The sequence below is a fragment of the Balaenoptera borealis genome, assembly GCF_965194805.1.
Source record: "Balaenoptera borealis genome assembly, chromosome: 16".
Lineage (NCBI taxonomy): Eukaryota > Metazoa > Chordata > Mammalia > Artiodactyla > Balaenopteridae > Balaenoptera > Balaenoptera borealis.
The window spans coordinates 22,889,306-22,911,928 of record NC_138872.1 but is presented as its reverse complement, the minus strand read 5'-3'; the positions used below and the strand labels follow the sequence as shown (position 1 = coordinate 22,911,928).

The 22,623-nt window shown below is 36.4% G+C and overlaps 1 protein-coding gene across 3 annotated transcripts in view; it reads right to left on the bottom strand.

The window, feature by feature from the left end:
* The window catches only part of SAMHD1 (SAM and HD domain containing deoxynucleoside triphosphate triphosphohydrolase 1), a 64,052-nt gene that overhangs the window by 16,291 nt on the left and 25,138 nt on the right, over positions 1-22,623 (bottom strand). For 2 of the 3 annotated variants that reach the window (XM_082361968.1, XM_082361969.1), the window contains exons 5-11: positions 19,476-19,591; positions 17,626-17,696; positions 13,345-13,503; positions 12,101-12,201; positions 11,821-11,929; positions 10,907-10,998; positions 9,408-9,523 (exon numbers count right to left, since the gene is read on the bottom strand). In XM_082361968.1, the coding sequence (XP_082218094.1) occupies positions 9,408-9,523; positions 10,907-10,998; positions 11,821-11,929; positions 12,101-12,201; positions 13,345-13,503; positions 17,626-17,696; positions 19,476-19,591 (764 nt within the window). The remainder of the gene's footprint in view (positions 1-9,407; positions 9,524-10,906; positions 10,999-11,820; positions 11,930-12,100; positions 12,202-13,344; positions 13,504-17,625; positions 17,697-19,475; positions 19,592-22,623) is intronic. The other variant, XM_082361970.1, reaches the window with a different exon arrangement.

The window sequence follows — 22,623 nt, the reverse complement described above, 5'->3', positions numbered from 1 at the left end:
TTTCATTATCTCTTTACACATTATGCGCACAGTTTGAAAAACAGAACAATTTTATTTTAACATAAACAAGACCAGGGGTGGGATGAACTGGGAGATTGGGATTGACGTATATACACTAATACGTATAAAACAGATAACTAATGAGAACCTGCTGTACAGCACAGGGAATTCCACTTCGTTGTACAGTAGAAACTAACAACATTGTAAAACAACTCTACCCCAATAAAAAACAACAGCAACGACAACAACAACAAAAACAAGACCACGCTTTTCTTATCCATGCTTTTACCTACCCTATTCCCAGGTGAATTAAAGAAATGCTTTTCCCCATGACAGAATCTCACTTCCTGAAGGCCTGTCTAATCCCTGAGGTTCATCTCAAAAGGCACCTGATTGTGAAACCTTCCCTAATTCTTCCAAACCAGAGATGTAATTCCTCTTTGAACCCCATGGAACTCAACTGATACTCTTCTTATGCCTTTCATCTTATTCTACCAGGTACAGGTTTTGGGGTGGACTTATATTTTCATTTCTGTTGGCTAAATGGGTAAAAGAAGGATTACTGGATCACAGGATACATATATGTTTAAAAGAAAATGCTCAACTTTTCCCAAGTGGCTGTACCACCTGCATTCCCACCAGCCATGTATGAGAGTTCTATTTGTTCTATGTACATATTTTCAGAAGAGTCATCTACAAAAGTAAACTGCTTGTCTATTAAATTTAATGACTAAAATATCACTAAAATAGTGTAAACAACATTCAACTTGGGAGTCAGAAGACTTGGTTTGAGTTCAGCTTTGCCATCTTTTAGGATAAGCTACTTTCCCTCATTTGGCCTGTTTCCTCATTTGAGGGGTTTTAAGCGGATGATCTCTAAGGTTCTTTTGAATTTAACATTCTAAGACCTCAATTTAATTAAGGGATTTGGGGGTAGGGTCTTGCAGGGGAAGGGAGGGAAGGGGTAAGGTCCACCGATTGCTTAGGAATATTGCGGGATAAAGACCAAGGTTTAGCATTGGTATTTACTAAATGTATTAGGATTTAGAAAATGGTTACCTAAGACAGTGGTCATAACATTTGCAATGCTTAAGATAGCTACATCCAGATAAGCTGAAACATCCATCAGAAATAGAAATTTAGGAAGCAGAGAGAACAGATAAAGAAACAGCATATTCATACGATACACTACTACTCAGCAATAAAAAGGAATGAACTACCAGTACATGCAATCTGGATAAATCTGAAATACATAATGCTGAGTGAAAGAAACCTTATACAGAAGAATACATACGGTATGATTCCATTGCTATAAAAGTCTAGCACAGGCAAATAGTGGTTGCTTCTCAGGGTGAGGGAGGGACCGGAATTGACTGGGACGGGGCATGAGGGAATTTTCTAAGGAGAAGATAAGGTTCTGTGTCCTGCATTTGTTTAGCAAATGTTACACTTAAAATTTTTGCATTTATACAAATTGCATGTAACTTTTACATCAAAAGAAAAAAATCTATAAACAATTAGTGAACTTTAGTTAATCTGTATGCTGAAGGAGTTAGGGTAAAGTATACTGATGTCTGAAATTTATTTTAAAATGTATCAAACTTTAGATAGATTAATAAATGGATAGAGGGATGGTAGGTAATAAATATGTGATACAGCAAGTCCAGTAAATGCTAGAATTTAGGTGGTGAGTATACAGGTTTTAACTGTAAAATTCTTTCAACACTGCTGTATATTTTCAACACTTACCCCCAAAATGTGAAAAAACATTCTAAAAAATTTGAAAATAAGAAGTGGAGATTTGCGACTGCCCTGGTGGCACAGTGGATAAGACTCCGAGCTCCCAGTGAAGGGGTCCCGGGTTCGATCCCTGGTCAGGGAACTAGATCCCACATGCATGCCGCAAATAAGGAGCCCGCCTGCCACAACTAAGACCTGGTGCAACCAAATAAATAAATAAATAACTAAAAGCAAATTGATTTAAAAAAAGAAGTGGAGATTTTTAAAATAAAGATAAGGTGAGTTGCTTTTGGAAATGCAGCAAAAGTAAGGAAGGCTCTCACATGGTCCTATTCCTTCAAGGTCATGTAGTTAAGGAGAATAAGGATTATATGACTGCTCAGAATCATATGCAAGAAAAGTACAATGATCCCTGTCTCAAATGATGAAAGCTGGAAAGGCTATATGCTTGTTCTCCAATACACTGGCAGATAAAGCACAAAAATGTAACTTAATTTCTTGTCTGCGATTTTTGACATTGTTATAACATCCAAGTATGTGATCAGTGAACTCATCTCACCGAATGGGGTAAAAACCAGTTTGGGTGTTGTAGAACTTTCATGGTGAGCAAGAGCTATGTATAGTCATGAGCACTTAAGACCTCATTAAAATGTATGATATTTTAATGGTTTGTCAGTTAACTCCAAAGTGTATAAAATGCAGAATTCATTTCTTTTCACCAAAAGATAATTTAAATGTAATATAATGTTACAGGATGAATGGTTGGGACTGGTCTGTGAGGAAAACTGAAGATGATTTTTTTAAAACACAGCATCATTTGCTTCATTATGAGCAAAAGTTAAAGATAAATATCCAGGGAGGTGCCTTCAAGATGGCGGAGGAATAAGATGTGGAGATCACCTTCCTCCCCACAAATACAACAAAACTACATCTACATGTGGAACAACTCCTACAGAACACCTACTGAACACTGGCAGAGGACTTCAGATTTCCCAAAAGGCAAGAAACTCCCCACATACCTGGCTGTGTGGCTGACAGGGTCTGGTGCTCTGGCTGGGTGTCAGGCCTGAGCCTCTGAGGTGGGAGAGCCAAGTTCAGGACAGTGGTCCAGCAGAGACCTCCTGGCCCCACGTAATATCAAATGGCAAAACCTCTCCCAGAGATCTCCATCTCAGCGGTAAGACCCAGCTCCACCCAACGACCAGCAAGCTACAGTGATGGATACCCTATGCCAAACAACTAGCAAGACAGGAACACAACCCCACCCATTAGCAGAGAGGCTGCCTAAAATCATAATAAGGTCACAGACACACCAAAACACACCATCGGATGTGGTCCTGCCCACCAGAAAGACAAGATCCAGCCTCATCCACTAGAACACTGGCACCAGTCCACTTCACCAGGAAGCCTACACAACCCACTGAACCAACCTTACTCACTGGGAGCAGACAGCAAAAACAACGGGAACTACGAACCTGCAGCCTGTGAAAAAGAGACCGCAAACACAGTAACTTAAGCAAAATGAGATGACAGAGAAATACACAGCAGATGAAGAAGCAAGGTAAAAACCCACCAGACCAAACAAATGAAGAGGAAATGCGCAGTCTACCTGAAAAAGAATTCAGAGTAATGATAGCACAGATGATCCAAAATCTTGGGAACAGAATGGAGAAAATACAAGAAACTTTTAACAAGGACCTAAAAGAACTAAAGAGCAAACAAACAATGATGAACAACACAATAAATGAAATTAAAAATTCTCTAGAAGGAATCAATAGCAGAATAACTGAGGCAGAAGAACGGATGAGTGACCTGGAAGATAAAATAGTTGAAATAACTACCACAGAGCAGAATAAAGAAAAAGGAATGAAAAGAATTAAGGACAATCTCAGAGACCTCTGGGACAACATTAAATGCACCAACATTCAAATTATAGGGGTCCCAGAAGAAGAAGAGAAAAAGAAAGGGACTGAGAAAATATTTGAAGAGATTATAGTTGAAAACTTCCCTAATATGGGTAAGCAAATAGTCAATCAAGTCCAGGAAGCACAGAGAGTCCCATACAGGATAAATCCAAGGAGAAACACTCCAAGACACATATTAATCAAACGATCAAAAATTAAATACAAAGAAAAATATTAAAAGCAGCAAGGGAAAAGCAACAAATAACATACAAGGGAATCCCCATAAGGTTAACAGCTGATCTTTCAGCAGAAACTCTGCAAGTCGGAAGGGAGGCAGGACATATTTAAAGTGATGAAAGGGAAAAACCTACAACCAAGATTACTCTACCCAGCAAGGTTCTCATTCAGATTCGATGGAGAAGTTAAAACCTTTACAGACAAGCAAGAGCTAAGAGAATTCAGCACCACCAAACCAGCTTTACAACAAATGCTAAAGGAACTTCCCTAAGCAGGAAACACAAGAGAAGGAAAAGACCTACAATAACAAACCCAAAACAATTAAGAAAATGGTCATAGGAACATACATATCAATAGCTACTTTAAATGTAAATGGATTAAATGCTCCAACCACAAGACACAGACTGGCTGAATGGATACAAAAACATAACCCATATATATGCTGTCTACAAGAGACCCACTTCAGACCTACAGACACATACAGACTGAAAGTGAGGGGATGGAAAAAGATATTCCGTGCAAATGGAAATCAAAAGAAAGCTGGAGTAGCAATTCTCCCATCAGATAAAATAGACTTTAAAATAAAGATTATCACAAGAGACAAAGAAGAACACTACATAATGATCAAGGGATCAATCCAAGAAGAAGATATAACAATTGTAAATATTTATGCACTCAACACAGGAGCACCTCAATACATAAGGCAAATGCTAACAGCCATAAAAGGGGAAATTGACAGCAACACAATAATAGTAGGGGACTTTAACACCCCACTTTCACCAATAGACAGATCATCCAAAATGAAAATAAATAAGGAAACACAAGCTTTAAATGATACATTAAAAAAGATGGACTTAATTGAAATTTATAGGACATCCCACTCCAAAACAACAGAATACACTTTCTTCTCAAGTGCTCATGGAACATTCTCCAGGATAGATCATATCTTGGGTCACAAATCAAGCCTTGCTAAATTTAAGAAAATTGAAATTGTCTCAAGTATCTTTTCCGACCACAACGCTATGAGACTAGATATCAATTACAGGAAAAAATCTGTAAAAAATACAAACACATGGAGGCTAAACAATATACTGCTAAATAACCAAGAGATCACTGAAGAAATCAAAGAGGTAATCAAAAAATACCTAGAAGCAAATGACAATGAAAACACGATGACCCAAAACCTATGGGATGCAGCAAAAGCAGTTCTAAGAGGAAAGTTTATAGCAATACAATCCTACCTCAAGAAACAAGAAACACCTCAAATAAACAACCTAACCTTACACCTAAAGTAAGTAGAGAAAGAAGAACAAACAAAACCCAAAGTTAGCAGAAGGAAAGAAATCATAAAGATCAGATCAGAAATAAAGGAAATAGAAATGAAGGAAACGATAGCAAAGATCAATAAAACTAAAAGCTGGTTCTTTCAGAAGATAAACAAAATTGATAAACCATTAGCCAGACTCATCAAGAAAAAAAGGGAGAAGACTCAAATCAATAGAATTAGAAATGAAAAAGGAGAAGTAACAACCGACACTGCAGAAATACAAAGGATCATGAGAGATTATTACAAGCAACTATATGCCAATAAAATGGACAACCTGGAAGAAATGGACAAACTCTTAGAAAAGCACAACCTTCTGAGACTGAACCAGGAAAAAACAGAAAATATAAACAGACCAATCACAAGCACTGAAATTGAAACTGTGATTAAAAATCTTCCAACAAACAAAAGCCCAGGACCAGATGGCTTCACAGGCAAATTCTATCAAACGTTTAGAGAAGAGCTAACACCCATACTTCTCAAACTCTTCCAAAATATAGCAAAGGGAGGAACACTCCCAAACTCATTCTACAAGGCCACTGTCACCCTGATACCAAAACCAGACAAAGATGTCACAAAAAAAGAAAACTACAGGCCAATATCACTGATGAACATAGATGAAAAAATTCTCAACAAAATACTAGCAAACAGAATCCAACAGCACATTAAAAGGATCATACACCATGATCAAGTGGGGTTTATCCCAGGAATGCAAGGATTCTTCAATATATGCAAATCAATCAATGTGATAAACCATATTAACAAATTGAAGGAGAAAAACCATATGATCATCTCAATAGATGCAGAAAAAGCTTTAGACAAAATTCAACACTTATGATAAAAACCCTCCAGAGAGTAGGCATAAAGGGAACTTACCTCAACATAATAAAGGTCATATATGACAAACCCACAGCCAACATCATTCTCAATGGTGAAAAACTGAAACCATTTTCACTAAGATCAGGAACAAGACAAGGTTGCCCACTCTCACCATTATTCAACATAGTTTTGGAAGTTTTAGCCACGGCAATCAGAGAAGAAAAAGAAATAAAAGGAATCCAAATTGGAAAAGAAGAACTAAAACTGTCACTCTTTGCAGATGACATGACATACATAGAGAATCCTAAAGATGCTACCAGAAAACTACTAGAGCTAATCAATGAATTTGGTAAAGTAGCAGGATACAAAATTAATGCACAGAAATCTCTTGCATTCCTATACACGAATGATGAAAAATCTGAAAGAGAAATTAAGGAAACGCTCCCATTTACCACTGCAACAAAAAGAATAAAATACCTAGGAATAAACCTACCTAAGGAGACAAAAGACCTGTATGCAGAAAACTATAAGACACTGATGAAAGAAATTAAAGATGATACAAACTGATGGAGAGATATATCATGTTCGTGAATTGGAAGAATCAATATTGTGAAAATGACTATACTACCCAAAGCAATCTACAGATTCAATGCAATCCCTATCAAACTACCAATGGCACTTTTCACAGAACTAGAACAAAAAATTTCACAATTCATATGGAAACACAAAAGACCCCGAATAGCCAAAGCACTCTTGAGAACAAAAAACGGAGCTGGAGGAATCAGGCTCCCTGACTTCAGACTATACTACAAAGCTACAGTAATGAAGACAGTATGGTACTGGCACAAAAACAGAAATATAGATCAGTGTAACAGGATAGAAAGCCCAGAGATAAACCCACGCACATATGGTCACCTTATCTTTGATAAAGGAGGCAAGAATATACAATGGAGAAAAGACAGCCTCTTCAATAAGTGGTGCTGGGAAAACTGGACAGCTACATGTAAAAGAATGAAATTAGAACACTCCCTAACACCATACACAAAAATAAACTCAAAATGGATTAAAGACCTAAATGTAAGGCCAGACACTATAAAACTCTTAGAGGAAAACATAGGCAGAACACTCCATGATATAAATGACAGCAAGATCCTTTCTGACCCACCTCCCAGAGTAATGGAAATAAAAACAAAAATAAACAAATGGGACCTAATGAAACTTAAAAGCTTTTGCATAGCAAAGGAAACTATAAACAAGACGAAAAGACAACCCTCAGAATGGGAGAAGATATTTGCAAACGAATCAATGGACAAAGGATTAATCTCCAAAATATATAAACAGCTCATGCAGCTGAATATTAAAAAAACAAACAACCCAATCCAAAAATGGGCAGAAGACCTAAATAGACATTTCTCCAAAGAAGACATACAGATTGTCAACAAACACATGAAATGACACTCAACATCACTAATCATTAGAGACATGTAAATCAAAACTACAATGAGGTATCACCTCACACCAGTCAGAATGGCCATCATCAAAAAATCTACAAACAATAAATGCTGGAGAGGGTGTGGAGAAAAGGGAACCCTCTTGCACTGTTGGTGGGAATGTAAATTGATACAGCCGCTATGGAGAACAGTATGGAGGTTCCTAAAAAACTGAAAATAGAACTACCATATGACCCAGCAATCCCACTGCTGGGCATATACCCTGAGAAAACCATAATTCAAAAAGAGTCATGTACCACAATGTTCACTGCAGCCCTATTTACCATAGCCAGGACACGGAAGCAAACTAAGTGTCCATTGACAGATGAATGGATAAAGAAGATATGGCACATATATACAATGGAATATTACTCAGCCGTCAAAGAAACAAAATTGAGTTATTTGTAGTAAGGTGGATGGACCGAGAGTCTGTCATACAGAGTGAAGTAAGTCAGAAAGAGAAAAACAAATACTGTATGCTAACACATATATATGGGATCTTAAAAAAAAAAAAAAAAAAAGGTTCTGAAGAACCTAGGGGCAGGACAGGAATAAAGACGCAGACATAGAGAATGGACTTGAGGACACAGGGAGGGGGAAGGGTAAGCTGGGACAAAGTGAGAGAGTGGCATGGACTTATATACACTACCAAATGTAAAATAGATAGCTAGTGGGAAGCAGCCACATAGCACAGGGAGATCAGCTCGGTGCTTTGTGACCACCTAGAGGGGTGGGATAGGGAGGGTGGGAGGGAGATGCAAGAGGGAGGAGATATGGGGACATATGTATATGTATAGCTGATTCACTTTGTTATACAGAAGAAACTAACACACCATTGTAAAGCAATTATACTCCAATAAAGATGTTCAAATAAATAAATAAATAAATAAATATCCACAGCTTGCTCACATTGTCTTATAATCTCTTCCTCCATTCCTATCCACACAACAATGGGAGACTAGTACACCTGCTATGATGTTATTAAAACAAAACACAGAAACAATTTAGATACATTATCCCCTATAAGTAACTTTGTCATCAATCCAACCCAGATTAATTAACAAGCAAAAAGCAAACTCACTTGTCACATTATAAACTGTAAGTACTGATGTACAGTGTTCTCAGTGTACACAGACATTTGATACCGGGAATCACCATTTCACTTCTAATCTTTGGTTTAGCTATGATTGGAAAATGACTAAAAATTTACAAGTGTAATGGGGACTCTCTATGTTATATGTATATGTTGTTTTTAGTTAAGCAGAGACAGTTTTAGGATTTGCAACTAAGAACTCTGACTGGTACACGCTTTTTGGTTTACCTCTTTTGCTTTACTGATCTTTATTTCTCAGTCTACACTCTCCCACATTAAAGAATCAGCTGCAACCCCTCACCTCTCTTCCTTCACACCCTAAGCCGCAGAGTTTGTTTCTGCTGACGTGAGGGGAAATGTTTCTCACATCCTGTGTTTTGCAACAAAGATCATGTTAAAAGGGCAAGTCAAAAAAAAAAAAAAAAAAGGCAAGTCAGCTTTTTGATACTGGTATGGTATTAGTCCAGCTGTATTATAAGTTAAATAATAATTAATATTGAGTACTTATGTGCCAAGTACTATTCTAGGTGCTATATGCCTCATTGAAGCATCACAACAAAACTATATGCTAGGTGTCATTACTCCCATTTTAGATGAGGAAACTAAGGTTCAGAGAGGTTAAATAACTTTATGAAGGTTACCCTGTTAGTACAAAGCAGAGATAAAACTCAAATCCAAGAGTATACAATCACTTTAGAAGCTAAATACATTGGAATGTTTGGAAAATAACTCATCTGCAATCCAGGGAAAGCTTATACTTTATCTGAGATGGACCACCTATGTTACCTTCTAGTCCTTACCTGTCAGCTTAGTGAAGGCTTCCATGTCATCAATTGCTGTAGAAATGTGATACTTTTTTCCTTCAGAACCTGTTATCTCTATGTAAGGGTCTGCTTTGAGGAAGGCATCTGTAATCCTAAAGATCATTTTATAAACATTTATGTTTATGAGAAAATTTGAATATTTGCTTTATGCCTTGCTTAAAGTTAAGGAAATCTTTCTACTCTAGGGAAATAAAATCTTGAGACACAATGTTCTAAAGACAACTGCTTCTCAGACTTACAGATATAGAGAACAAACTAGTGGTTATCAGTGGGGAGAGGGAAGTGGGGAGGGGCAATATAGGGGTAGGGGATTAAGAGGTATAAACTATTAGGTATAAAATAAGCTACAAGGATATATTGTACAATGAGGAATACAACTAATATTTTATAATAGCTATAAATGGAATACAACCTTTAAAAGTTGTGAATCACTATATTGTACACCTGCAACTTATAATTTTTTAAAAAGCCAGAAGAAAAACACAACTGCTTCTCAATCATGCTAAATAAATCCATGGTGATTTGTGAACTACTACATTTACTGTGTTCCAGGCATTATAACAGAGCTTTAAATACATCATCTTATTTAATCTTTCCAACTATAAGATAGGTGTAATCAGCCTCAATTTTACAGATGTAGAAATTAAGGAATTTTCATTTAATCAAGTTAGGAAGAAGCGGTACCAGGCTTTGTACCTACATCTCTCTGATTCTCCACATTAAAAACAAAGAAACCAACAAAATCTCTTACCAAAGTGACAACCATACAAATAGGAGAAAGAATTCTAACTAGTGTGCTCATGAGAAAAGATGAGGAAAAAAGTAGAAAAGAAGGTAAATTTTCTCAACACAAATGTTAAACATGAACATGAAAGGCTTAAAATAAATCAATTTAAAACTATTTTAGAGACATGGAATTAACTTGACTCACACCCAACTTTTGGTAATTCCTCATGGGGTCTTTGAGTCACACAGAGACCTGGCTGTACTTTTCTGCTTTGGTTCTGACTGGATCGGGGAGAAGTGGTGAAATTCCTGTAGGTTTTACTATTTGCTACTAATTTTGATAATTGACAGGGTAAGGAGAGACAGTAATCTTAATCTTTAAAATTCATTTTTATCATTAATTTCAGAATATCAATTATCCATGTCCCACCTCTCACCTCCATGACTAATATCTGGTACCTAAGCGACTACCTGTGCAGAGGTCTAAGCCATCCCAGTGTGGCCTCCTTCCTGCCTAGCCTAAACCCCATCTTCTGCTTGAATCTATCCTCTTTACCCACTTTCCTCCTCACCTCTAACGAAGTTCACTTTATGCTAGTTTTTGTTTTATTTGTTGAAGGGAACCATTTTAGGTTTGTTCACTTAAAATTCACTTGAATTTACCTAGAAATCTCAACTTGACCCAAGTATGATACTCTAGCAAAGCATCATGGAAAATTTTATAGGGAAATAACAATCGAATTTCTTACATTGTATCAATGATGTTGCCAACTTTGTGTTGATAAGCTCTGCGATGCAAGGAGTTGCGTGTGTGGAACATGTCATACAGGTTTCCAACCTCCTGCAGAAGAATGTGGAACAATGTAGGATCAGATTAGGTTCCCTTGTTAGCAGACAAGTATATAAGTCAAGGAAAAGGGATGGTGGCATAAAAGAAGACTAGGCACAGGGGCTACTTCATTAAAACCCCTGAGCCCACTAAGAAAGAGCAAGGCAGATTCATAAAACTACTAATGTGCAACTTTTGTTCTTAGTAAACCAAAATCTACTGAGTGTTTTAACTCAGTGACACATTCTGTTTTAGGCATCTTAAATATATTCTTTAAATTTCCCAATACCTCTAGAAATTAGGTATTATTATTCTTATAGTCTTCATTCTCAAAAGAAAGACCTTCTATAGTATAATACTGTAATATTCTTTAGTTACATGATTCTAACCTAGCAGGGGACCTAATGATTTTAGGATTTTAACTACCATGAAACACATAATATAGTGATTAAGGATAATACTCAAGCCAAACTTCCTGGATTGAAATTCCAGTTCTGCCATTAATTGTATGTCTTCTCTGTGCTTCAACTTGCTCATCTGTTAAATGGGATAATAACAGTATCTATTCCATAGGGTGGATGAGGATTGAGTTAATCCCTCTAAAGCACTTACAACAGTGCCTAGAACAACATTCAAAAAATGTCTATCGTAATTTTATTATTATTTAACAATGCAGTAGAAGTGAAAAGAGCCTTAAGATACTTCCAAATGCTAAGCATGAAGTAAAGAGATTGATAATTTACCAGGTAGTGATTTTTCCAAATTAGTTAAAGGTTATTTCTAGATTTCACACTAGGAACTATACCTTCCTCGTTGTTCTCTGACATAGCTTACCTTTTCTCTAGTACAAATGTGCTTCCTATCATCTACCTCACAGACACGGGCAAACTTAATAAAGCGCTTGTAATCAAAATTATTTTGAATTCCAAGATGATGGCAGTCCCTAGAAAGATTCCAAAGCAGAGAAATGAAATATTTCAACAAAGGAAACTGTACCTTAAATATCAACACTAAATTTATACAAGAATTTTATTTTGTTTATTTAAATAAAAATTGTATATATTTAAAGTATATAAGGATTTTAACCAACTTTTCTGAAGTGTTCAATGCATACCTGGCAAAATAATCCCATTTGTCCACATCAATGCCATTTCTTTTATTGGCCACTATCTCATAAAGGAAGCTTTTTTCTTTAGGACGTCCTTTATACAGCCACTGCAAGACAAGAAAACCCACTGAAAGTTTTAGGATAGGAGCCAAATCTATTTGTAAGCAAAGCAAAGCAACTGTATTACTCTGAAAAGTATAAACAGATATTTGAACGGGAAGGTTAGGTAAGTGAGAAGGTTCTACTCATTCCTTCTTCCATTTAATTCCTAAATTAGTAGAAAAGGGAAAAGAAATGCTAAAGTGTGATACCCTGTTAATACTAAACCTTGTGCCTTCGGAAGGATCCTAACTCTGTTACACTTCCCATAACCAACAAGTTTTCTTGTTTTCTTCGTTTAAAATTTTTTTAAAAATATAAGATCTAATTATGAACTAGTAAGAATGTTCCTTATATTCTAATGCTTAAATTCAGGCATGAAAATAGTATTGTCTTTCAAAGTAGCCACACATCTAGTCTAAATGATATGCACCATTCAACGAATTTTTGGAACTCTGTTTTTTGTTTGTTTGGGTTTTTTTTGGCGGCGCTGTGTGGCACTGTGTGGCCCGTGGGATCCTAGTTCCCCAACCAGGGACAGAACCCGGGCCCTCAGCAGTGAAAGCGTCACAGTCCTAACCACTGGACTGCCAGGGAATTCCCAGGAGCTCTGTTTTTTGGAAATAGGATATTTGCTATAAAATCCACCTCTTTATCTTATGCCTTACAAGTAGCTTTGTATATTTTAAGGAAAAAAACTTTAAAAACCACAAAGGGAAATTCTTTTTTCTAAGCAAAATAAAAAGAAAAAAGATCAAAAAGGAAACAAAACATATTTCCCTCTGAACTAATTCAACTTTTTTCTAGGTCTTCACATATCTAAATATTTCAAATATGCTAATTTTAATGAATAAACAAGACACATACTTTTACATTTTCCAAACTAAGTTACTTTAGGCTTCTATATAAAATACTGCATACATATTCATTTTAATTTGGGGGATAACTTCTGAAGAACTCAGTTAAGAGCTGGAAGAACTATATAAGTCTTTTATTTTTTGCATTAAACAGTAGAAATGTATCACATATTTTATCATTTAGTCTCTCTAAGATAGCCAAATGTCACCTCTTCAAATAGATCTGAAGGAATCAAGCAGAGAGACTAGATGAAAGGAACCAGTCAGTTCAAATTAAGTTGTACACAAACTTACCTTCGAAGAATCTTTGACAGGTGATTCAGGTGGTCCTGTAATTTGTTCCTTGATAAACCAAATATCTTCTTCAGGGATGAGACCATAGTGTTCCATGACATCTCTGAGTCCGTTAGAATTAACTAGGTGCTCAAACATCATAACTGAGCCCTGTTCATGCTGGGAAAAGTCAGCACAGTATGGTCTGTTGTAGACTCTAGTCCATCAGAGACCCCTGATTATTTAAATTACTCTTGGCTCCAAGTAATTCAGAGATAAGGTTCTAATGCATGTTAATTATCAAGTTTTCAACTACAATCTTACAGATATTTTAAAAAATCTGTCAAATTTGTCTATATTGGGACTCCCCTGGTGGTCCAGTGGTTAAGAATCCTCCTTCCAGTGCAGGGGATGCAGGTTCTATCTGCGGTCAGGGAACTAAGATCCCACATGCTGTGGGGCAACTAAGCCTGTGCGCTCTAGAGCCTGCGTGCCACAACTGGAGAGCCCGCGAGCTGCAATGAAGAGCCCGTGCACTGCAATGAAAGATCCCACATGCTGCAACGAAGACCCAATGCAGCCAAATAAATAAATAAATACCAGATGGGACTGGAAAAAAAAAACTGTCTGTATTTTACCAGTCTATAAACCTTTACAAACCAGGTTCATCATTATTACATAAATATATTTAATGAGATATAATCATTTATAATACATAAGTATTGTACAGTACAACTGAATATTACCAGATCATAAAGATAGAAATAGCTTTTTTTTTTTTTTCTGAGATGTACCACGTGCAGAATCTTAGTTCCCGGACCAGGGATTGAACCCAGGCCCCAGCAGTGAAAGAGCTGAGTCCTAACCACTGGACCGCCAGGGAATTCCCAATAGAATACCATTTTAATGAATATCACTATAAAATTTAGTTGTATTGTTTCCATCTACTGATAAAAAGGGGTAATTCCAAACTTGCCAGTAAAAACAAAAATGTCTCAGAGCCCTGAAGTCAAGATCTGGGCTGGAATCTCAAATTAGACTCATTTTACTCATCTGTCTCTGCTTGCTCATTTATAATCATTATAAAGATCAAATGGCTCCCTGGAGGGAGACATCTGCCCTATCACAGGTCTTAGCAAAAACAAACTCAAGAAACATGAAAACAAAACCCTGAATGGTCCTATATCTATTTTTTAATTGAATCAAGATACATATTAATTACATAGAGGAAAAACAGTAAGTTTATGAAATTTGGCAGCCATTGCCTTAATCAGGTGATTGAAGTTAATATTACCAGTAATGGCTTAAAAAGACCTTATGTGACTCTGATGGGATACGCTAAGGTCACAACGTGGCATTCTGCCAAAAACAGATAGTCTGACAGTATGAGGAAACCGAAAACCGAAACTCAAAGTGAGGGGCAATCCACAAAATAATCTACCTGTATACTTCAAAAAATGACAAGGTCATGAGAGATAAAGACGGAAGAATTGTTGCAGATCAAAAGAAACTAAAGAGGGGCTTCCCTGGTGGCGCAGTGGTTGAGAATCTGCCTACCAATGCAGGGGACACGGGTTTGAGCCCTGGTCTGGGAAGATCCCACATGTCGCGGAGCAACTAGGCCCATGAGCCACAACTACTGAGCCTGCGCTCCGCAACAAGAGAGGCCGCAATAGTGAGAGGCCCGCGCACCGCGATGAAGAGTGGCCCCCGCTTGCCACAACTAGAGAAGGCCCTTGCACAGAAACGAAGACCCAACACAGCCATAAATAAATAACTTAAAAAAAAAAAAAAAAAAGAAACTAAAGAGAAATGGCAACTAAGGGTAATGTATGATGAATCAGGACCAAAAATGGTTTTCTTTCCCCTTTTCTATATGGACAGTTGTTGAAATTTGATAGAAGGTCTGTAAATTAGATAATAGTACTGTATCAATAATAATTTCCTGATTTTAATAAATGTACTGAGGCTATGTAAGAGAATGTTCTTGATTTTAGGAAATACCCACTGAAGCTTTAGGAATAAAGGGGCATGCCTACAACATACTTTCAAATGGTTCAGAAAAAAACTTATACATACAGAAAAATTCAAGTTCCACAAAGATAGCACAGACAATAATAACTAAAATTATAAGCAACTTAGAAGTAAATATAATAAAAGATGTATAAAACCTTTATGGAGAAAATTACAACATTTATAATAGAAGAGCAAAAGGCCAAAGATACCTAATAAAAGAAACAGCTGTCCTACCAGCTATCAAGACTTATTATAAAGAAGTAACAATTATGAAAAGTGTGGAATGGAACAGAATCCAGAAAGATTCATCATTACGGAAAGTTAAAAAAATGTTGGGGTTGGTATCACAGACTCAGTGGGGACAGTGGTAGAGCGTTTGACTGCAGATCATTGGTGAAATTCAATAAACAATTATCCATATTAAAAAAGAAATCAGATTTCTACCACACATATGCAGAGAAATAAATTCCCATGAGGTAAGGACTTACACGTTAAAGGCAAAATATTTAAAGAAAAAGACTTGGGAATGGCTGAGTAGATCCTATTTAAATCGACCTTGTTGAAAACAACTATTAACTCTGGACAACTTCCTGAAGGTATTGGATTACGACCAAAAGCAGGCAGATGTTAGAGGGAAATAAACACTTGGAAGAGGAAGGCAATGGGCAGTATTCCAGTTCTTTTATGGCTTTTAGCCTGAGGGAGGCCCTAAGGCTGCAGAACTGGAGAGAAACTATCCATCTTATCAGGTTGAAGAACCAGAATACTTCATCAAAATTTAAAATTTTTGTTTCTCAAAAGCCACCTTCATTAAAGAAATGAATTGGTAAGTCAGAGACTGGGGTGGGGACGGGGACTATATTCACAATACATGTATCTGACTATATATATAATTACTCAAATGGATAACTAAAAGGCAATCATTCAAATTTTTTAATGGGTAAATGGAAAAACTCTTCACAAAAGATGATTTACCAATGACAAAGTACAGGAAATGGTACTCAACATACCACAGAGGATACCAAAAAAAAAAAAAAATCCTATAAGAAACCATTTCACACTCATTAGAAAGAATAATTTAAAAAACTAAATGTTGGTGAGGCTATGGAACAACAGGCACTCTCATACTGCTGGCAGAGTGTAAAATGGGAAATGTCTGGTAGTTGCTTTATAAAGTTAAGTATCCATCTACTTGATGACCCAGCAATTCTACTCCTAGGTAAGGAGAAATGAACCTAAGACAAATGAAAACATTTTCCATAAAAATCGTGTACAGTAACATGCATAGCATCCTTATTCGTAACAGCCAAAACACTGAAAACAACCCAAATTCTACAAAAGGAGAAAAAATAAACAAATCGTAACTTATTCTTACAATGGAATACTACCTCAGCAATGAGCAGGGACCGACAACTGATGCATGACACACCAACGAATCTCAAAATCATTACGTTGAGTGAATAAGAGCAAGATACAAAAGAGTACCTATTATAGGATTCTACTCTTATCAATTCTAAGACAGGCAAAACTAATCTGTTTATAAAAATCAGAAGGTGATGGTGGGAGGGAGATGTAGGAACTGACTGAAAAGGGTCACAAAGGAATTTTCCAGGAAGATGAAAACATTCTTTATCTCAACTTGGGTAGTGGCTACATGGATGTATACATTTGTCAAAACTCACTGAACTGTACACTTAAGATCTGTACAACATATTGTATATGAATTACCTTTAAAGAGAGAGAGAAAAAATAGTGGTTGACGTGTAAGAAGTGTTCAATATGTATTAATACCTTTTTCTACTCCAAATATATAGTGTGGCCAAAAATAGGAGTTGACCTAACTTTACTTCTCAAACATTGATTCCAAAAATACGGCTCAGTCACCTGCAAATCTGTAAGTATAAAATGAACTTAGCTGGTATTAGTTACTTCATGGTCATACAAAATGAGTCAAAGCCAGAGTCAGCCTTTTATTTTTTATTTTATACTAGTATGATAGAGTAGAAAGAGCATTAAATTAGCAGCTAGGAAACCTGGTTTTCTAGTGCTGGCTTTATCATTTAACAACTTTGTGATTTTTGGTGCATCAATACACCTCTATGAGTTTCAAGTTTCTTTATACTTACAAAAATGGAGATAATGATTTCCTCCTTAGAGATTACTGTGAGGATCAAATGAAAGCATTATATATAAACACTCTGAAAAACTGTAAAAGGAAGAATACTTTAACACAGCAGTCACTGCTTAGTCTTTATTTTATTGACTATTAAATATGTGAATACATACCGTCCATTTCACATCTGGGCGAGCAAGTGGAATAAATCTTCCATCGAACATATGAGAAAATGGCCCATGACCTTAAAAACAAAAGCAGCCTTAGAACAAGAAAAATGTTTGTAAATTGGTAAAAAGTAAATCTTTTTAGTTAAAACTTGAATATCAATAGAAATTAATAATCTATAAATACATCACAAAAAGGAACAAATCCTTCCTTCCTATTTTCCAAAACAAGAGAACAGGAAGCAGAACAATACAGGAAAGTAAGCTCTCCATTGAGGGGTCTCTGAGTCACCAGAGTTTACATAAATCTGATGAAAGGACAGTTTTGTGTAACTAAAGGAATGTTAATGACAAAAACTTTTGGCTTCTTCAGATTATATATTGTTAGTGTTAGAACAGTAGTTTTAAGAAAATCCACTAGGGTTAGGAAGAAAATATTAGAACTTTATTACTCTCAACCTTTAAAAACATCTATTTTTATGTAAATTTTATAATGTACGTAATTTACTTTATAATAAATATACACATATCAGGGTTTATCTTGGGTTTTTACTGATGATATGGGCAATCAAAAGTGGAGATCACTACTTTATCTTATTCATAAGTGATCTTAACATTCCACAACATCTAGTAATATGAAACTTTGCTGAGGCACAACTCTGGAATTATCAGAATTTCTGAAGGAGTTACAGTTGGCCCTCTGCATCCGCAGATTCAATCAACCTCGGACAAAAAAATATTCAGAAAAATAAATTCCAGAAAGTTCCAAAAAGCAAAACTTGAATTTGCCAAGCTTGCTGGCAACTATTTACATATAGTTTACATTGTATTGGTATTATAAGTAATCTAGAATTGATTTAAAGTACATGGGAGGATGTGTGTGGGTTATATGCAAATTTTATATAAGGGGCTTGAGCATTCAGGATTTTGGGGTTTTTTTTTTTTTGTACCCGCAGGGGGTCCTGGAACAAATCCCCTACCCTCTTCCCTGACAGATGGGAGAGGGAGCCTACCTGGACCAGCCCTGGGCCTTTTTGCATGTTGCAGTCTGTACACAAAGGCTTGTTACTACAGAGCTCAGACTCCTAGGAACTGGCAGAAGTTTCCCAATGATTCCCTCTCAAAATACCAAAAATCTGTTAAATTTGTGATCTAGGGCTGATACTGGTCCTACTGAAATCTCCAAGGGGACATGCTGAAGAGAGTGCCCTATGCCTTTAAGTATCTGGCTACTGAAACCTCCCTTTCCCTGCACTGAGGGCACACGCAAACTCTTAGGATCCTCCAACAGGTAGGAATAAATTACAAGGATAGGGGAAAAAACTCCTGTGATAAAAGAGAACAGTCCTTTTTCTCTTTCTTTGACCATGGAAAGGGATGATATTCTTCTACTTGGATTTAAGTGGCCCAAGACCTCACATGAGCCAGGGAAGAAAAGGAGTTCTCTAAATCTGTTGTTAATCTGTTAGAGCAGATTATGTATTCTAGGTGTGAGAAGAACAGATTTGACAAATTATCTAAAGGAAGATGGCAATTTTATTTCGACCAAGATAAAGGAAAAGTCAAATTCACATCATCCAACACACAGTAGTCAGAAAAAAATCACTATCAGAAAGTCCTTTCATATAACCTGCAACAAAGATGTTTAACATGGGAAATTCACTGAAAGACTACAAAAAAAAAATAGCAATGCTTTGGGCTTATGAACCATTCTAGAAAGAAGCAATGGCACATTTAATGTTAACTGAAGAATTAAAACACAACTTTCATATTCTCCTAGTTAGTTGGATTTTTTAATTTCAAAGAGAGGTACCATGTGGTTTTACATTAGAACTCTGGCTCTTTGAACTGCTTACCGAGATCATGACAAAGACCAGCGATCTGAACACAGAGCATATCTCGTTCACTTATCTGCAGCTCTGGTTGTTTTTCACTCAGTTCACGAACTAGACGTCCTGCTAGATACCCTACGCTGCAGAGCGGAAAAAACAAAACAAAAATGAAAGAGTTACTCTTCTGTTTGAAAGATGAGCGACTGTTAAGATTTGTATTTGTCCTTGATAAATCCTTAAGGAGGCTGTGAATTAGACTTTGGGTGAAGGAGCCTTCCCAGCAGTTTGAGTGTAAAAAGCCCTCTTTTTCCCTTTTTGTTTCAGAGTCTACCTGATTGAGCTAGCTAATTAGGCTCAGTCTCAGGTCATTGTAGGCTGTATTACATTTCTGATTTGTAGAGATTTGCAAGACAAAGACAGTTGCTTTTAATTCCCCAAAGAACTGCTCTGCTGCCTAAATGATTTTAAAAGATTGATTTGCCCAACTACATTTTCTTTAATTTGATTATTATTAGCTTCTGAATATTAGCCCCTAGTTTTACATTATATTGTGTGGGTTCAGGTAACCTTACTGGGTTTTTTGTTTTTTGTATATTTAAATTAATATTTTCTGAGGGGCAGATTTACATACCCTGTCTTATAATACCAGGCAGGGGAAGCATTCCTCAGTGAGACATAATGACTACACACAATATAGTGAGGCAAAAGAGATATAAACATCTTATATTAAGCCCACTTAAATATACCTACTTTTATAAACTGTCATCTCAATTCAATCAACTCTTACACCTTTAACTTTAGCCTCCATTAGGACCCCATCAACAAGCTGTGGTCTTACAAGGAGTCCTAGAAAGTTTCCTTTTTATTCTCTGGCTATTTTATCTATTTTTGTATAAAGGCTCTGGGGTCTCCAGGGAGGGGTTGAGCCAAGGGACACAGGCCTTTTAAAAAAATCTTTAACTTGATTAATTGGCCTGTTGCCCCAAACAATTGTTCAACTGTTGATCACGTATCTCAGTGTAATTTTCTTCCAGCCTTTTAAATATGTGTGTGTGTTTGTGTGTGTGTGCATGTGTGTGTGTATTAAACTGGGGTAAATAGAATGGACTTCCTTGGGGCCCTTAATGTTGGGGACCAATAAGATGTCCCCTTGGCCCATCCAACCTTACATAGTGTTGTATAAAAACCTTTGTTTTAATCTCATTACCATCCATTTTATTTATCCAATTTCTTAATAACCATCTAAAGATTTTTATCCTGCTGGGACAAGTCCCTTTAAAATTTCCACCTTCTTGGGAAGCAGTCTCTTAACTTTCCCCTCAGCTTTTTTTCCCTATTAACCAACCCAATTAACATTAATTAACCTAATGTTTTTATTAGCATCTGTAAGGCCCATTGAGGGTAACCCTAGAGACTACAAATAAGGCTTCCCAAACTGGTTTATTTTTGTCTTTTTTAAAGTAAGGGAGTTCTGAAATTGGGTCATTTGTAGAGACGGGGATGGATCTAGAGACTGTCATACAGAGTGAAGTAAGTCAGAAAGAGAAAAACAAATATCGTATGCTAACACATATATGTGGAACCTAGAAAAATGGTACAGATGAACCGGTTTGCAGGGCAGAAATTGAGACACAGATGTAGAGAACAAACTTACGGTCACCAAGGGGGGAAAGAGGCGGGGGTGGGGTGGGGGTGGTGGTGTGATGAATTGGGCATTTGGGGTTGACATGTATACACTGAAGTGTATAAAATTGATGACTAATAAGGACCTGCTGTATAAAAAAATAAATAAAATAAAATTCAAAAAAAAAAATTGGCTAAAGTCAGTGTCAAGATAAATTCAACACCTATGTTAAGTTCACAAAATCAAGAAGAGATAAAAAAACAAAAAACAAAATACTGAGTATAGTTCCCTGTGCTATACAGTAGGTCCTTGTTGGGTATCTATTTTATATATAGCATTGTTGAACTAGATAATATGGTTTCTATTCTTAATGGAATATGTGGTGAATTTACAACAAAAGGTAACATTTAAATTTATGCAATTAAATCCACAACTTATGACAAAAAAAAAAGTATCAAATCATGTTGTACACCTTAAACATACACAATGTTATGTGTCAATTATATAACGATAAAGCTGGGGGAAAATAAAATATTCAAATTTTTTAAAAGTTAAGAAAAAAAGCTAAAAATGCTAAAAAATGATAAATAAATAAACTAAGGGAGTTCTTAGGTTAGCCGTTTTATATATACTACCATCTAATTTGTTTTTTTATAGGTAAAAATAAAACAGCTGTTTGTAATGAGAGCTCTCTAAAAAATTTACCAATTTACCAAGTTTCTCCAATTTTAAGGATTCACTGTCTGGTCATTGATGAATAGTATCTTAATAGTGACTCAAACCAAGAAAATGCAAGAGGCGTCCCCACAAGAGAGTGCAAAGGATGCAGCCTTCATAAGATCTAGAAATTCCTCCCCCAAACAGCCCAAGAGAGTAAAGTCCTTCATTGTACAGGTGGTTGCAATGAAGGTTGAGATGACAAAGGCCCCTTATGGGCTGGGACCCCTTATGACAAATTTTCCTGAGAGTTGACACAGCCAGACAAAAAGATTGCTCAGAATTCCAGTCTATTGACTGGTTGCCAAATGTACACCATATGTGTACCTCCTGGGTAGCAGAGACCAAGCTCTCAGAACACAGGAGAAAAGAAAAAAAAGCCTAAGAAGATCAGGTAGAACATTTACATCTCTAAGACACAGGTAGAGAAATGCAAGTTCTCCCAGAAGGGCTTTTGTTTCTTTAAGTTCAGAATTTTGAAAAGATGTTTTATTAAGTTGGGTTTTTCTAGCTGCCTATGAAAAAACAATTAATTTTGGAATGTCAAAAGAACCGCAGTTTGGCCATTTTTAGGATGAGCTTTAATTCCCAATTAAGCAAGTACTTGCAAGTACAAATTCTGTATGTACATAATAAAAATTTCCCAGTGTCTGTCAATTGGGGCAACCCATCAGCGTTTTTTAACTGAGCAAAATCTTCCCAGTGTCTTTCAAGTGAGGATAACCCACTCTGTCATTCAACTGACCAAAATCTTCCTAATGTCTTTCAACTGAAGATAACCCAGGTACCACCTCTTTTTGAAACTAAGTTCAAGGAAAACCTACTCCTCCA